General features: G+C 42.7%; 1 protein-coding gene across 8 annotated transcripts in view; it reads right to left on the bottom strand.

The window, feature by feature from the left end:
• PLD1 (phospholipase D1) overlaps nucleotides 1–18,441 on the bottom strand; it is a 244,843-nt gene that overhangs the window by 80,712 nt on the left and 145,690 nt on the right. For 6 of the 8 annotated variants that reach the window (XR_011388052.1, XR_011388054.1, XR_011388053.1 and 3 more), the window contains 6 exons: nucleotides 17,250–17,360; nucleotides 12,255–12,455; nucleotides 10,754–10,967; nucleotides 10,067–10,180; nucleotides 1,637–1,765; nucleotides 807–925 (listed from right to left, as the gene is read on the bottom strand). Coding sequence is in view for 5 of the 8 variants with exons in the window: in XM_070072511.1 (XP_069928612.1) it covers nucleotides 807–925; nucleotides 1,637–1,765; nucleotides 10,067–10,180; nucleotides 10,754–10,967; nucleotides 12,255–12,455; nucleotides 17,250–17,360 (888 nt within the window). In the remaining 3 variants the exon portion in view is untranslated. The remainder of the gene's footprint in view (nucleotides 1–806; nucleotides 926–1,636; nucleotides 1,766–10,066; nucleotides 10,181–10,753; nucleotides 10,968–12,254; nucleotides 12,456–17,249; nucleotides 17,361–18,441) is intronic. The other 2 variants (XM_070072513.1, XM_070072514.1) reach the window with 1 other exon arrangement.

Here is an 18,441-nt window from a genome sequence, read left to right as displayed (position 1 = left end):
AGATCTCTTTCTCTCTCTGCCTCTCAAATAAATAAATAAATCTTTAAAAAAAAAAAAAGTTGATGAGGCTTACTAAAGAGGACCCAATCAGGAGAAAAGAAAAATGGCTCCACTTAACACTGCCTGCTTTACCCTGATCCAACTCAGAATCCTGTGCAATAAGAATCTGGTTGCGGTGCAGAGGGTATGAGCGCTGCTGTGAGTCCCAGCTGCTCCACTTCAGTCCCAGCACCTTGCTGATGAACATGGGAAAGCAGCAGAATGTGGCCCAAGTGCTTAGACCCCTGCACCCATGTGGGAGACCCAGATGGAGTTCCAGCCTCCTGGCTTCAGTCTAGCCCAGCCCTGGCCATTGCAGCCATTTTCGGGAGTGAACCAACAGATGACAGATTTCTCTCTCTCTCTAACTCTGCCTTTCACATAAAGAAAAAATTTTTTAGAAGAACCTGGTATAATTCCAAGATTGAAAGGGACAACAAAGTCAAGCCCTCTCATCTAAATAAGGGTCCCATTCTCTACAATAGCTCAATAAACAGTCAATGCTCAATAAACAGTGAGAAACCATGATTTAAAGGCATGAGTATCCTAGGTGCTGGTCACAGCACCTATCCCTTGGCACTCTCAATTGTCCATGGTGTCAGAGCTCAGGGCCATTTCCTGCACCAGAGGCCCAAGTACTCTGAAAAAGACGCACCCAAGAGCAGTTGGGTGTCACAGCTGTGCCCACAGCAGCCCCTTCATGCCAATCCTCTGGTTTCTCCTCTAGCCAGGCCTAACTCTGAATCACCATCCCAACATCCAAGTACCTTCGTGAAGTTCCAGCGCTGGATGAAGTGACGCGCCACATCCCGAGCCGCCTTCCCGTGCACTGCGGACGCAATGTCGTGCCAGGGCATCCGGGGAGTGGAGTACCTGTCGATGAAATCTGCCCAGGTGCATCGGGCAAGGCTGAGTCACTAAGTTCTGTGCTGAGGACAGAGGCACCTGACCCCCGCTGTGATACACAGAGGACACACGTGTTCATCTCGGTTTGGGTAGAACACCTTTACTGTTGAAGATACAACGTTGAGGAACACAGGCTCCTGTGCACCTCCCCCAAATTGCTTCCATTTCACTTAGTACTACATAGTCCCCAGACAGGGTGAGATGGAAGTCAGTATGCACTCTCTAAGGCCATACACTTGACATTCTAATTTCCTTTTTCTTCCTGTTGAAATGACGGCAGGCTACGCGTGTGCACTGCCATCTCTACCTCCTCCTAGAAGCAACAGCACCTTGGCAATCTCAACATAAGCCACTCTGATGCTGGAACACGGGGAGGATAAGAAGCAACAATGATCAAAGGAAGGCTACCACCTCTTGAGGAATTACAGATTATCACCCAGAATATCCCTATAGGAAACCTGGAGATGTCACAGTTAACTCTACTTCATATTCTTTCTTCAATGTAGTTACAAGAAAAAGTCCTTACATGTACAACTAAATCCCATCTCCACAACTGAACCAAATTTCCATCAGTAATACAAACCAAACAAAGCAAAGCCAAAGGTGTTCAGATCATGAGCGTGCATATTTGTTGAGATGCTCCAAGTAAAAGACCACAATCTCACGGGCACCGCACTGGCACGATACTCACCAGCGAAAGGTTTATCGAGCTGGACCCAGTCTTTGAAGACAAAGTTGCAGTAGTCCTTCCCGTGCCAGAATCTCGTTTCCCCATGTAGCTCGCCCACGCCTGTCTGCAAACTGCGGATGGAGCCAGCGTCTGTGAATGCAGCAAGACCCACCCAGAGATGAGTTCAGGTGAGCCCCAGAGAGCAAGGCTCACCTCTATTAAACTCCTAAAAATTTCTAACCCTTTCTTCCTAAGATCATGACTAGAGGACCAACTGTCTACCCAAGAGGAAGATGAGGGCAGACAGTTTCCCAACCCTCCTAAGGCTGTGCTTAGTGAGCAGCTGGGGCTACGAGCAGGCTCGTCGAGAGGCAGCACAGTCAGGCACTGAGCAGCTCACCTTCCAGGGCCCCGAGACAGTCGATCACTGGATTCACTGAGACCACGAGGGCCCAGCAGAACCAGGGGATGGTAGAGACCATGAGTCAGCTAGACAGTCCTGCCAGCTCTGCCCTCAACCAACAGGGTGCACGCCTAGCGTGAAAGTCTTGTCTTTGTGTCTCAAAAGCCAAGTGACACTGGGCTTCACTTGTCAGATCAGAAATCTCTTATGTGTAAAAGGAAGAATGTGGCCTCAGTGACAGCCAAGATCTTCTGTCCTCTAACACTCCATATTCCTAAAATCATAAATAGCATCCATAAAAAAATACACAGACAGAAGCTTATCATATAGGCATGAAAGCAGCCATCTACTGTAGCACTTCACAGAGACATCTGCTGGGGCCATTTATTTGAGGGTAGATACTTAAGAGTGAAATAGTTTGTAAGCCCAGAGGAGATGTCCAGCACCAAGACAATGAAGCAGGAAGCCTAGCAGATCCACAAATCACAAAGGCAGCATGTGGCACAGAACAGGCACTTAACAAATCCACGCTGGATGCAAAAGTATTTGGTGAATGAGTAGGTGGTGCTGCTTGCAACAGCCTATAGGAAGACAGGACTGGCCTCCCTACCCCCCCACCCACCACAGTCCTGGTATTGCCTCTGTAAAATACAAAAACTCCTTGCTTAGCAGCCTTTTAGCAGCACCTACTGCCTACAAGGGGTTCAAGTCCCAAGGGCTTAGTATGTACCAAAGTCTCATCCCAGATTGGCATCAACCTTTCCTTCTAGTCCTTCTTTTCCCCTACCCCCCACCCTTAATACCACATTTTTCCATGTATTTTGACAGATGTGGCTGCCCTGCCTTTGTGCTGCTGGCACACTGTTTATTCTGCTTAGAATGCTCTTCTCTCTCTCTTGGCCTATCTCCCAACCACAATGCAAAGAGCCACATTAGCTGTCACCTGCCCCAGAGAGAACTCCCAGATACCAGGGACAATCAGTCATTCCATCAGCAACTGTATCCCTCAACAGCTCTGAGGCTGTGATGCGATGAGATAAGGAAGTCTCCCTCACCAGTCTACAAAGCGTGGAGAGGGAGCAGTGTCTCCCGCACTGCCCGCTGTAACTCCTGGCATCTAGGAGGCAGTCAGCAAATATTTGCAGAACAAATGCTTTTATGCAATCACTACACACAAAGCTAATATTTATCTCGACTTAAATTATTAACCATCCAAAGGTTATTTGAAATTATCTATAAAAATAAAATTGCTTTGGGCCTGCATTGTGGCACAGCAGGTTAGGCTGCTACCTGGGATGTGGGCTCCCAGAACAGAGTGCTGATTTGGGTGCTGGCTACTCTGCTTCCAATTCAGCCTCCAATCCAGGCTCCCGCTAACGGGCCTGGGAAGGCAGTAGAACATGGTCCAAGTGCCTGGGGCCCTGCCACTCATGTGGGGAACCAGAATGGAGTTCCTGGCTCTTGGCTTCATCCTGGCCCAGATCTGGCTGTTGCACCCATTTGGGAAGTGAACCACAGCAAGGAAGATCTCTCTCTCTTTATTTCTCTCTCTCTCTTTCTCCTTCCCTCCCTCACCCCCCTCCCCTTCTCTGTCACTCTGCTTTCAAATAAACACTTTTTTCAAAAAAAATAAAGAAAAATGGCTTTAAAGTACCAATCATGAAAACTAAATGACTGCAAAAATGGTTTTCTATTGACTTCTCTCAGTGAATTATTTTCTTGCTGTTAAGACTAAAAGCCAAAGTATTGTTAGGTCTGTTTGTTCCCTCTTTAGGCTGTTAAGATTAAGCACTGCACTTTTTAAAAGAAAAAAGAAGAACAAAGAATGAGATAAATACTGGACCAAACTTTTTAAAAAATCATATATACCTGTATTACCTGTTTTCATCAATTGAGAAAATTCTGAGCTAAGGCTTTACAGAAATATACATACTCATTTAAAACTTTGCTTCCACCTAACAAGGGAAACAAAACAAAGCATATTCCCAGTGTCAGAAAATTATCTCGGTACTAACTGAATCCAACTTGCTCATTATTCAAATTTACATTTTTAGCCATGGCTTAAACAACTCCACATAAGTCAAGGGCCTCCTCAGAACTAAAGGACCCCAATGCCTAAGAGTTCCTGCATCACTGCTCAGAACTCCGGAGCACCCGTGAGCAGGTGGACAGGACTCACTCCTGGCATCAGCAATGGGGCTACCATTGACCTGCACCTGGCTCTCTCTTCACCTGTTTGTGCTGTTAGGGCAGAAGACCTGGCTCTGGGTAATGCAGAAAGAAGGGCTTATCTAGCTCGCAATTCTGGTGGCTGGGAGGTTCAAACAGCATGGTGCCAGAGTCCAGTGCGGCTCCCCTTGGTTGTGTCACGACATGTGGAGGAGCAGAAGAGGCACACACATGGGGTGGCCTCGCTTTAACGCAATTCGGCCTCAAGAGAGCTAATCCACTCCTGTGAGATCCGACGCACTCCTGTGAGACAGCATTAATCCATTCCCGATGGTGGGGCCCATGAGCTAAGCATCTTTCACCAGGCCCCATCTTGTAAAGGCCCCAGCAGCAACACCCCACACCAGAACCTAAGTTCTGCACCTGAGCCTCGGGGGGACAAACCACATCCAAACCACGGCGTTCCCAAGTGATTCACAGCCGCTCAGCCGTGCCTTCGGCCACAGGTGTGTCAGCCGATTTCCCACACCCTTGTCGGTGGCCCAGATTCTGACTGCTAGAGGCTGCCGCCCTGCTCCCTGCCTCTTCCTCCTCTGAGTTCTAGCCCCATTCCCCATTTCTCCAGTGGGCCTTCTCTACCTTCTGTCCCGGCTTCTCTTTACTAACAGTTTCCCCTAACTTTCCCATCTTTTGCTTTATCATTCCTAAATGTACACGTGTAGGCCTGTCTTCTTTCTTGACGTCTTTTACCTACCTGCCCCACCAGAACTTAAAAATCATATCCAGCAGTTCTACCTTGAGGATTTCCTGTGTGTAGTTACTCAAGCTCCAGCCTGTCAATCACCTATGGCTCCTCCCTTCTCCATCCACCTCCCACACCACTTCCTGCATCCTAATGAGATTCTGATTCTTCTTTTGGAAAATGTTTTTCCCATGCACTCCACTCTTGGGCCTTCTAGCACTTCCAAGCCAGAGCCCTGTGTCTGTCTCCAGCAAAACCTCTGTAAAACTTCACTCTTAAACCACTCTTCTGCAGTGGAGCTCCCCAACACCGAATGGATGAGGAGCAAAGTGTCGGCCTGATTTTCCAGGGCCACCACCAATTGGTACAGACATATCCCACCTGCCCAATCCACACAAATCAACACATGCTTGCCACAGTTCCAAAACCCCCAAAGCTCTGAAAATCCACAATTTTTTCCCTTGGTCATTTATTAACAAAACCTGACGTGCACCAACAAGAGCTTATTCATTATCATTATTGATCCATCTCAGGGTCTGCTAACACTCCAGGCATTTCCTGGGCACTGCTTGGAGAACACCATAGTACATGGTGCTGCTGTTATATTACCTGTCTCAAAACCAGAATCTCTGATCTCTAAAGCAACTGACCCCAAGGGCTTTTTAAAATAAGAGCTTGCATATTTCTGAGATGTCTTTCTTTCTCCCTTCTTAGTCTACCTAATGAATCTCCACCTACATTTCAGGCAAGTTCCAATGCAGGTCCTCAATGGATTTCAAAACTCTTCAGATGGGGGGACTGTGAGGTTGTGGATCCCTATTACATGTGTGGACAAGGCTTCACTGATGCCTCTTGAAGCAACGGTATCTTACTTTGATGAACTGTTAAGATACTACGCTTATAAAACATTTAAAAATGATGCCCACCTGTGAGATAAAAAACCTCTGACAAAATGGCTCTTATCCATACATGGCATCCCTGAGAACAAAGTTTTAAGACAACTCAACTTACTACTCATTATCCCATAAGACTAGATATTCATATTTGAAAAATATTTCTCAACTAAATTGCAAAAATGATTTCTCCCCTCACTAATTATTTAATACATCTTACAAGGGTAAGATCAGCAGATAGTTGCTGAATATAAAAGAGGTGAATTTCAAACCTTTCTAAGTAGACAGTATCAAGCAATGCAATGTTAATTGGAAATTCTCCCTTTTATGAAGCAATTCTGAAAGAACAAAATTCTTTTGGAAGAATGAAGACTACAGGAATACACCCTGGTTACTACTGCCAGCCACATTTTAAGATGAAGCAAGGGTAGTGAAGTTTCTCTATGTGGCCAAGCTAGTTAAGCCGAGGCCTACAGTGTTGACATCCCATATCGATGCTCTTTCTAGTCCCGGCTGCTTCACTTCCAATCCAGCTCCCTGCTAAGGCACCTGGGAAATCAGTGGAAGATGGCCACAGTGCTTGGGCTCCCACAACCACATGGGAGACTAGGAAGAAGCTCTGGGCTCCTAGCTTTGGATGGGCCCACCTCCAGCCATTGTGGCCATTTGGGGAATGAACCAATGGATGGAATCTCTCTCTCTCTCTCTCTCTCTGATTTTCAAATAAATAAAATCTGAAAAACAATTTTTTTAAATCCATGGTGGTCTTGTATGACCCCTGCACACTGATTTCTGTGCAACTCCAGGATGGTTTATTAGGAGCCCAGTTCAACACAGCCTGTTCCACTCAAGTGACACTGACTCCGCAGAGAAGCTAACCTGCTTCACATTCTAAGGAAAATTAAGTCATTAACTCAAGCCAATATTCAGTTTTACATTTCTAGTGGAGAGACACTCCATGCCGAACTGGGGTTTCAAGTCCTATAAGAAATGAATTAAAGTCAACACATGATTCAAGTCTAGAATTGTGCTCTTTACACGTCTTTCATTATTGTTAACACAATCTTACTTTTTGTCTTTGGAATTCACAAGTAACTCTGATAGACAAAACAGATACAAGTATTTTGTTCTGGTTGAAGCAGGTACCAAGAGAAGTAGGAGAGACCTGTGGTCACCTTATCGGTGTCCTTTCAGAACCCTTGAGAAACTCGAGGGTCCAAAGAAACATTTGGAAAGTTCTGCTCTAAAAGGACTATTATCCTTTGGCTTTTCTTGTTAATGTATCCCATATCAAAAATTAAATTTGTATTTATGTTACCATAAAAACGCTAAAACGTTAGGAAAACAGTACCAACAAAGTGGAAAAGGAAGAAGTCCCTCAAGTTCCCTCTTCCGAGCAAAGCTAACATTATATTGTCCTTTGTCAGCCTGGTCCAGGGGCCTGCTTTGACAAGTGGCAATCAGCCCCAAACTCCTGCTCTTCCTTTGCTGCTCCCATGGCCTTGCCAGTGTTGCACCAAAGACTTGGAGCCCTGCACCTGTCATATCTCATACCCACTGCATTGTCAAGAGCTGGGAATTCTACTCTCAGATATATTCGGTTGGTCATTCTCTGTCACCCGAGTCTGCTCTGAAGAATGAGTCTGTAAAAACCAAGCCAGAACTCATCTGTCCTCTCCTTGGGACCATCAGATGAGTTCCCATCTCATGCAGGGCAGGATTCTTAACAAGCAGTCTGCAAGAGCTCCCACAATCTCCACCGCCCCCCCCCCCCCCAACACCTCTGACTCTGCTCCATCATGGGCCTGGGCCTGCAGCTCCCACCATCACAGCACATTCTCGGAGCCCACCCTACCTCATGGTCTTGTCCTTGGGGATTCCTCCTCCCAGCAGACAGTCTTTATGCTCATTATTCTCTTCCTTCTGATTCAGTTGAAAATTTACCTCATTAGAGAAGCACCCTCTGACCTCCCTCTCCGGGGTCTCCACAAGGTCATGGAAAGTGTACATTATCAAAGAAACTGCACGCTTTCATTTTTTTTTTCACCAACATAAATTCATCTTTTAATTCCATATTCCCTGAACATTCTGCAATACCCTTCCCTATAAAATAGTAAACCTTCCCCCTCTCTGCCTCTGCCTTTATTCTGCTCCACTGTTCTCCATGGTAACCCTCACCAGCTGACTGGTGTTTGATGACCTGTTTGTACAATTCTCATCCTTTCCCCTAACTACTCAACTGCATTTAATCTGTTATATTCACTACTAGTATCTAGAATGGCGATTGGCATAATTGAAGAGATCAGTAAATATTTAGTTAATTAAATGAAAAAAATCTCTATTTGCTTCATTGTCCTTACAGTTTTTAGTGGTTGCTCAATTCCAACAAAGGGAAGAAAAATTAATTGTATTCTTCTGCACTTATATTCTTTGATGTTTATGCTGTTCACCTTCATTCTCTCTGTCTCTCTCAATAAACAATGCTGCACTAGACATGCATCCAGTGTATCAGTGAAGGATTGTGAATATGTGTCAAGATACTTTCCATCAATACCAGGAAACCAAACACATCCCAGTGTCCTCAGATCATCACCGTGGCTGTCTCCCCCTCAGCCCGAGTTACTCACTGTACTCAGAAGCTGACTCAAACCTTCTCTGCTCTCAGTCCTATTGTAAGCAACACTAATACTCCATCAAAACTCAGACACCCCAACCTCATGATTTGGTAACCTCATTCTTCCATATCATTTTAAACTTGCATCCTAAAAGAGCAAAGCCACACATTGTAATACAAGGCACTACCTGGCCTTGTTTCCAACTCTTTACCTTTAAAATCTGCTGCAGAACACACCTCCAGCCCGGCCCTGTGGATTCCTAGAGGCCTCCTGGTTCCCAGGACTTTGAAGTTCTTTCAAGTACAGGAATTACTAGGAGTTGTCCTTGAATCTACTTACGTATCAAATACTAACTGTTTGCTAAGTAAATGTCTTTCCATATATGTTCTTTACCATTTCAAATGTATATTAATGTTGTTATAATTTTTAAAATTCAAATGTTATTGAATACTTATGTTGGAGCTTTAGTTCATTATATAGCCAATTAATTCATTAAGCAAAGAATCAAACTAAAACAGCTTACACAGAAGGAAGAATACTGGGCACCATAGCTCAAGTCCAGCTTCATTTACCAGGTTTGTAAGCTATAAGCTACCCCACCTGGGAGTTGGACTCTAACTCCCTCATCTCCTAAACAGCACACAAGAGCCTTGGCCTTAGAACTAGGGCTACAAAGATCACACTGTAATAACCTGCATTTCTGCCAAATCACAAATCTGAATCATGAGCACTAGGCAGCAATAAGTGGATTTATTGGGCCATTTGTTTATCATTTGCAATCCTGAGTTTTTTCATTTCTAAAAAGAAGGCAACAATATTACTACCAAGCACAGCAAGTACTCAAGGCAGTGACAGACAGAATGTGCATCCAACAAAGGCTAGCCTATGGTTTGTACTATTGTTATTTATTACAATGACTACTTATTCCCATATATGACCACTTACCAAATCCTTCTTCATTCATACTACCATAATTTAGGCCCTGATGAATTAATTCTTGAGCCACCAGTTTCATTTTACAGAAGGGTACCAGATTACAGTTTCTAAAAATTCACAAATAGAGCACGAGACCTCCAATCAAAGGCCTTCAAGATCTGAACTATGTTGGGAGTCTAGATGTGCCCATGAATATCTTGCTAGTCTTATATCAAAAACCGCACCCTAGCTGACTGATGTGTTTTCTAATATTTAAAAGCAGGTGTGTTTTTCCAATCAAGCACTTCGGCTCAGCTTAACGTCCTTCACTTTGCCAAGTCTTGCTATCCTCACCTACTCCAAACAAACTATCGCCCGATCTAACTCCAACATCTCTCCTCAGTCTTTCTGGATCATCACAGAGGGAGTTCTCCCACCTTCCACGGAACTTCTACAACGCTACAGCAGCGCATGTGCCACACATTGCATCCCTGTTGGGTATGTTTTACCTCTGCTGCTGCAGAACAGGTCCTTAGGAAGCAGGGGTCTTGGGAACTACTCAACATCTCGCACAGACCAGGCCCTCTGCAACACATGTGGTCCAAATACAGGCAAACAGGAAGCCAGCATGGAAACACACTTACTATGCCCATGCAGCAGACGATGCAACAAAAGCTGAAGCTTCGGAGGCTCTGCCACTCACGTGTCACTTACCAATGTCAGGTCTAGTGAGTCCCTGCTCAGACTCACTGGACGGGCGAAAGAGTTTCAAGTGGGGTTTTAAACCATGGATTAAATTCTGATGGCTTCTATAGTGATTAAAATAACCTGGAGAAAGTTGAAAGTTCTTTTTTACACAGAAATATATATATGTCTGTGGTTTTCTGAACTGGAAAGCAAGTCTGATCATTTTTAAAACTAGGCAGGGCTATAAAATCAGTCATAAGATACAGTCCACAGAAAATTGCAGGGCTTTATGTCATATTTGGAAAGAACAGTAAATTTGTAAGATGTAGAAAATCTGATGTTTGATGATATAAGCTTGGCATATTCCTGAAGGGGAAGAGAAATGAAATTTCTTCTAAGAAAAGTTTATGAAGTACATGTAAGACCTTTCTTTTTCGTTTATGGCTCTGGCATACTTTAGAAACTCTTAGTCATTCTGTTACTGTAAGAAGCATGAATTGTGATTGCTATAACTACTTGGTAGGAATAAAACAATAAATCTATTCTACAGTGGGGTAAACAAAGACGTGCAATGGCATGATACAGAATAAGATGATACAGAGACCTTTCAGCATTGCTCGTTTTATCCTGTTATCGAAGACAGGTTTTAAGAAGAGGTATGTATGACGAGCTGTGAACTGAACAGGATAAACACGAGCACAGACCATGACTTACTGGAGGCACTGTCAATACTGCTGATGCTGTCGGTGTTGTGCAGGTGGTGCCTGTGGAGCTGCTTATAGAGGGTAAATTTGGAGAACCTCCTTGGCTTTCCTATTCCTTTTAATTTTGAATCCACATCATCAAAACTCTTCCGGATGGGCAGATTTTTATTGGATTGATTTTTATCTTCGAGACTTAAAGACTCCATAGACCCTGTTGTTGCAACCTGAGGAAATTATTAAAAAAAAAAAAAAAAAAAGACACTGCATAAGATGTGATGCAACACAGTCCTTGACTTTGGCGGGTGCTGAGGTACAAGGGTTACGCATGCTGCAGGTGTGGGAGGAGACACATGATAACTCCGAGGTCGGTCGCAGGGCAGTGCAGATTTCTGGGAGCTGTTTAAACACTATCAAGGGCACACCATAGGGCTCTTCTTTCAGGAGGCCAAACTCTTGAAATTTCACTCCAATTAACTATCTTATCTTAAATGCCAGCCACTCTGTGAGCTAGATTCACCATGGAGCTGCTGAACTTCTCCCTCTGATAAACATTAAATAAGCAATGTTTCTTCCGTCAATCATTTTCCCTGTTCCCTATTCATTAAATTGCTATTTCCTAGAAAGTCAGCAACACATCTAGCACTAAATAAAATGAAGCCCTTCAAAATTTTTAGTTTAGTGTCTTGATATTTTGTAGCCATTCCACTGAAGTAGCAAGCAGACAGGTAAACATATCTCTGCAGCTCTTGATTTGAAAAGTACTTTGAGAAGTTATTAACTTCCTGCTCCAACAGAATTCTCTCTAAATGAAGATTTCAAGTACCTTTGCAGCTACTTTTTTATTATTATTTTAGTTTTTTATTTATTTGTTTGAAAAGCAGACCTACAGAGTGGGGAGGGGAGAGAGAGAAAGAGAAAGAAAGAGAGAGAGATTTTCCATCCACTGGTTCACTCCCCAAATTAACTGAACGGCTAGGGCTGGGCCAGGCCTGACAGAAACCTAGAAGTCAATCCAGTTCCCTCTGTGGATGGCAGTGGCCCACGCGCTTGGGCCATCTCCTGTTGATTTCCCAGGAACATTAGCAGGGAGCTGGATTGGAAGTGGAACAGCTAGGACCTGACCTGGCACCCACATGGGATGCTGGCATTGCAGACAGCAGCTTAACCACTGCCGGCCCCTGCAGCTACTTTTAATAAAGCTTCTTACTCTGACTGAACCTTCATCTGTATTGTCACAGAGTCTTGTTTAGGAATTTTTTTCCCCACAAATAGAAAGTCTTTAAGTGGGAACATGGGAGCTGGGTATGAGGCAGCAAACACTGTGTTGAAGCTTTACTCTTCACACAAGGGAGGAAACAGACTGAGGGAGGTCAGCTGGGGAGGCTGGGATCTGAAACCAGCTCTGTCCTCTAGCTCCCCAAGGAGAAGCCACCTGCCGCTCAATCTACCTGCTCCCCTATCCACAAATCCTGCTCACTTCAGTTCCACAGAGGTGGTATGCATGCACTCACCGTGAGGGAACCCAGAGACGGCCCTGAGGTGACACGCTTCACGCTGCCCACGTCCGTCAGCCTGTGCTCATTGTCATCCCACCTGCCATAGGCCAGGTCAATCCCACCCACGAAAGCCACTGACTGGTCGATGATGACGAGTTTCTCGTGATGAGCCCACAGATAGACGGTGGACGACACGTGATCCGGGTGCCGCATCACCTAGAGACCGGAAGAAATCCTCAGTTAGTGTGTTTTATAAAATGTCCTTCACGTCATATTAAGTCAAGTCTGCTTTCTCCCTGGAAAGCATATTTAATAATTCAAATATCAAAATCTATTATCTGTATATTTCCCACCCCGTGCCCACTAAAATCTCTCAAACTCCTAATTGCATCCTCCACGTGTATCAAAGGAAGACTCCTATCTACTTTCTATGCACGCCTACTGTGGTAGAGATATTCCCAAGGTCAGAAAGAAAAAAGAAAAAAGAAACCCTGGGAATGGAATGTGGTCATTATCCGCTTGCCTATGAATGCTTCAACTGTAGTTATTATCTGCTTCTATGTAACCATTTAGGATTGTGCTTGCTAAACAGAGCAAGGGTGTTAATCCTTGCCAAAGAGCACAGAACTCATCAGTATGTGTGTGAGAAAAACATCAGTAACTATGTACACATGCCCAGGATTGTATTGATTCCTGTGGCCGCAATGTAACATTAGAATATTCAATCAAATGCATTCATGTAGCCATATAAGGGAGATAAAGAGGCTAAAACATACATAAGGAAATACCCCTCTTTGTGAGGGCTCAGTCTTTCTAAACAGGAATCCAACTGAGCCTTATGCAGGCATAATAAAAGACTGCTTCCTGGCCTTGGTGTCTCCTCTCTGCTCACAAATCTGCTACCCTAAGCCCAGGTCCCAAATTCATGGTAGCTTCTATTGATGTAGGCAGGCATACAAGATAAAACTGATCAGGTCAGTGAGCTGGAAGACCACACCTTCACCACACCCTAGTGTGATCTCAAGTCCCTACCTGGCCATACCTGTGCACCCACCGGCCAATCAGATTAATTAACCTCCCCCCTTTGAAAGTAGATTAAAGGCCTGCAACATGGTGGGCCCAGCCTTTTCTTTTTTTGGCCTTTTGCCAGCGTGGGCCTGCGCTGCCCTGCACCTCCAGGATGCTTGGCCTCTGGGCCACCTGCCACATTCTTCCTGGCTTACATGCTCCTCCACGTGGCTGGCTCCTGGTACTCAGTATGAACCCAGATTTCCCTCTCTCTTTTAGATAGGGCCCTCACTCTCCTATGCATTTCTCTCACTGAATAAGAAGCTTGAAACTTATCATGCTGCTTCGTTCATTTATGCCAGCATTCAGAATTCTTCTCTGAATATTAGGCAAGAACCCACACAGGCTTATTCACATTGGGAATTTATTAATAAACACACGGTGCTACTGTATGGCATCCCACATTCCAATATCACTATGACTATATAATTGATAAAAGCTCAGTGTGATAGCTGGTTCCCTTTTCTGTCTACAAGGATTATGTTACATTTTTTCTAACTTCAAAATAACCACCATCTGTCTCTGGAAAACTAATAGGTTATATTTGGCAGCTATTGAGTTGGAATGCTAAGTATATGGATATAAACAGAGAGATATGAAAGGTATTTTGAGAAGTGAGTGACCCCATGCTTTCAACCAGAATTCCATAAATGATCCAAGTCTGACCTATCCTGTTTTCACGTGCCTAAGAAGAAACGTTCCCAAAACTTTGGCAATTACTTTTCATTGTGGTAAAATATACATAACATAAAACTTCACATCATAACCATTTTTAAGTGCACAGTCCAGTGACAACAGGGTGACGAGTTAGGGAGTCTTTCCCCCTCTTCAATTTCTGGAAAACTTTGAGAAAGACTGATATAAGTTCTTCCTTTAATGTTCAGTAGAGGGGCCGGCACTGTGGCTCAGCGGGTTAACGCCCTGGCTTGAAGTGCCGGCATTCCATACGGGCACCAGTTCCAGTCCCGGCTGCTCCACTTCCCATCCAGCTCCCTGCTATGACCTGGGAAAGCAGTAGAGGATGGCCTGAGTCCTTGGGCCCCTGCACCCATGTGGGAGACACACAGGAGGCTCCCGGCTCCTGGCTTCAGATTGGCGCAGCTCCAGCCTTTGCAGCCAATTGGGGAATGAACCAGTGGATGGAAGACCTCTTTCTTTCTCTGCCTCTCCTCTCTCTCTGTGTAACTCTGACTTTCAAATAAATAAATCTTTTATATTTAAAAAAAAATGTTCAGTAGAATCTACCGGTGAAATCATCACATGTAGGACTTTTCTTTTTCTGGGAGGTTTTCGATAACTGATCAATTTCCTCACTAGTTATACCTATGAAGGTTTTACATTTTTTTCACGGTTTAGTCTTGCTAGGTTTTGTGTTTCCAGGGAATTTGTCAACTTTATCTAGGTAATACAATTTGTTGATTACAGTTGTTCACAGTAAGCCTTTTGTTTCTGTAAATTTTGCAGTGATGTCCCATTTTCTTTTCTGTAAAACTTGGCTCTTCTCTCCTTTTTCTTAGTCCATCTAGCTAAAGGTTTGTCAACTTTGTTGATCTTTTCAAAGAACGAACTTTTAGGTTCACTGATTTTTTAAAATTGTTTTTCCATTTTGTTTGTTTCTGCTCTCATCTTATTTTCCTCCCTTCTGTTAGCTTTGGGTTTTGTTTGTTCTTTTCTAGTTCCTCAAGTTGTAAAGTTAGGCTGCTCTTTTGAAATCTTTCTTCTTTCTTAATGAAGCATGTATAGCTATAAAGTCTTCCCTTTGCACTGCTTTTGCTGTGTTTCATAATTTTTGGTATTTTGCTTTGTTTTCATTTGTCTCTAAGTGTTTTCTATTTCCCTGGTGATTTCTTCTTTGAGCCATTGCTTGTTCAACAGTTTGCTATTTAATTTCCACAAATTTGAGATTTTCCAGTTGTCCTTCTGTTATTGGTTTCTAACCTCTTCCTGTTGTGGTTGGAAAGATATTTATATGATATCTACCATCTAAAATCTATTACGACTTAATTGTAGCCTAATAGATGGCCTCTCCTGGAAAATATCCCATTGGCACTTGAGAAAATATGAATGTTGCTGTTAGTAAGTAGAGTGTTACAGATACAACCATTACACTGAGTCAGTTTAATGTGCTGGTCAGGTCCTCCTGGTTCTCACTTATTTTCTGTCAGTTGTTGTATCCATTATTGAAAGTGGGGAGTTATTGAATTCCACAACTATTATTGTAGAACTGTATTTTCCCCTCTTTGATACTTCCAGTTTTTGGTGCATAGATTTTGAAGGTCTGTTAGTAGGGGTGCCAATGTTATAATCATTGTATTAAATTATTATTAACACATAATGTCATTTTTTCTCTTACAATCTTTTTTTTTTTCTTAAAGTCTATGTGTAATGTTAGTTTAGCCACCCCTGCTCTCTTTGGCTAATATTTACAGAGAATATCCTTTCTGTTCTTTCACTTTCAACCTATTTGTGTCATTGCTTAAAGAGTAAGTCTCTGGTAGATATCACTTAGTTTGATATATTTATTTATTTGAAAGTCATAGTTACAGAGAAGGAGAGGCAGAAGCAGAGAGAGAGAGAGAGTTCTTCCACCTCCTGTTTCACTCCCCACATAGCCACAACAGTCTGGGCTGGGCCACGCTGAAGCCAGGAGGCAGGAGCTTCTTCCAGGTCTCCCATGTGGGTAGTAGGGGCCCAAGCACTCAGGCCATCATCTGCTGCTTTTCCCAGGCCATTAGCAGGGAGCTGGGTCAGAAGTAGAGCAGCCAGGTCTCAAACTGGCACCCATAAGCGATGCCGGCATTGTAGGCTATGGCTCTATCCACTATGCCCCAACACTGGGGCTCTGGATTACGTTTTTGTTAACCCTATCTGTAAGTTTCCAGGTTCTTTTTAATGGAAAAATCAACCCACTTACATTTAAAGTAATTACTGATAAAGGACTTACTTTTAATTTGTTTTTAATTTGTCTTATAGCTTTTTGTTGTCCTTCATTTCCTCAATTACTGCCATTTTTTGTGTTTAATTGATTTTTCCTGCAGTGAAACATTTAAATTCCTTTCTCATTTCCTGTTGTGTATACTCTGTAGCTATTTTCTTTATGGTTGCCATGGGGATTATATTTAATATCTTAAAATTGTAACACTCAAGTTCATACCAATATAACTTCCATAACATTCAACACCTTTATTCATTTAACAGCCCTATGGTCACTCCTTGTCGTTGCTGATGTCACGAGTTATATTCTTAGTAGTTTTTGAAAGAAATTTGGTGAATGAATAAATAATCTGTAGAAATAATGCACCTCAGTAACTCATTCTCTGGGGGAAAATACTCTGGTTTTCAACCAAGTATCAGACACAAATGTTATATGTTTTAGGCCTGATGGCGATTTATTAATTTGTTAAGTCTTTTTGTATCTCTATGACTGGGTGCTATTTACTGATGGGGTTCAGGTTTTTGGTGAAATATCAAAGAGCTTTTTCCAATTGCTTACCATATCCACTTAGTATACTGGTATTTTACACTGGGTGCTTTGATTCTAAAGGAACACATTCTAAATCCTAGGGAAATCACTTCACAGCTATCAGCCACCAGTGGACGTCACAGGGAGACCGCATGTCAGAGGTTTCAGGAAAATCTTACTGAAAGTGTAAAGATTTGTAGGGATCTTAATTATTAAGACAGCTGTGGAAAGTGTGTTCCTGGCTAAACTTTCAATTATCAAGGTCAAAGCAGCAGAAACAAGAGGTTTGCTGACCCTCAGCAATGGAGGGGGTATGAGGAAGCAGAGGATTTTCATTTGTTTCTTAAGACTTTATGCTAGTTACTCAAAATATACATTAGGAAACTGTATAGAGTATCATGATCCAGGGCAAATCCATCTGGAAAACTCATACAGAACAAGACAGAAGAAACACTGGTCACCAGGATGAACCCAAATACCTTTATGTTGGGGTGTAGACGCATTAAGGTCCTCTTGCTATATTCACTATTGATTCCAAGAGCAAGTTCCACCTCTTTGTAGAGCATTATGAAGATCCTCACTCCCTGTTGCTGTCACAAGAGAAAACACATGGAAGGAGAAGGTTATGATTTTTTTCTTCCTTTCTGTGCAATGTACTTTCTAACTTTCTTCGATAAACAAGTATAACAAAATTATTAACTAAAGAGGCAATACAAAGAAGTGACATAAATATATATTAAGACACAAATACCAAGAATAAACATTTATCTCATTCCCATTCTTATGACTTCTTATAGCAAGAGTGTCAATGTTTAATTAATTACAAACCCAGAAGTTGAAGTTATAATTCTAGTTGTTAAAAGTGTCCTACAGTCTTATATGACTTTTTAAAAAATATTCATTAAGAAACAAAGAGACATACAGAGAGAAAGGGACAGATAGAGAGCCGCCACATGCTGGTTCACTTCCCAAACGCCTGCAATGGCTGGAGCTGCTCAAGGGGCCAAAGCCATAAGCCAGGAGCTCAGTTCAGGTCTCCTACAAAGGTGGCACCCAATTACTAGAGCCATCACTGCTGCCTCCCAGGGTCTACATTAGCAGGAAGCTGGATTCATGATCTACAGCCAGGAATTGAACCCACCTACTCTGAGACACAGGTGTCTAAACACCCAGTCTTACAACTTGAAAACACCTGTCATTAAGGGAATTTTTGACCTGATTCATGTTACTGGATTAGAGTTTTTGGTTGGTCTACTTTCATTATACTTCAATTAACTGAAATAACAGTGACAAAATTTTTTGATGCAATAAATTATGCTCAATTTCAGAAAGTATTTTTTCATAGTATTTTTTCTTTATTGAAAAAAATTACTTAAGTGGGAAAAGCATTTCTTAATCTTCAAAAATAAATGTATTGGTTCATCTTCTTAACCCATAATTAGATCATTAGTGTATTTCACTATGGAAAGGATTTCAACAGAAGTAAGCTTCTCTAAAATTCAAAAGTCACCAAGTTTTAGTAAGGGTTTAATATCAAGTGGACACATAAATTAACATTGACTCATCCTTAGACTCTGGGCCTAAAAGAAAATAGACAAAAGTACTATGACTCATTTAAGTAGGTCAAACTAAATTGAAATGCTTGAAAAGCTTTGAATGCTATACAAATAA

The sequence above is a fragment of the Oryctolagus cuniculus genome, chromosome 4 (genome assembly GCF_964237555.1).
Source record: "Oryctolagus cuniculus chromosome 4, mOryCun1.1, whole genome shotgun sequence".
Taxonomy (NCBI): domain Eukaryota; kingdom Metazoa; phylum Chordata; class Mammalia; order Lagomorpha; family Leporidae; genus Oryctolagus; species Oryctolagus cuniculus.
This window is presented reverse-complemented; position numbering and strand designations above follow the sequence as displayed.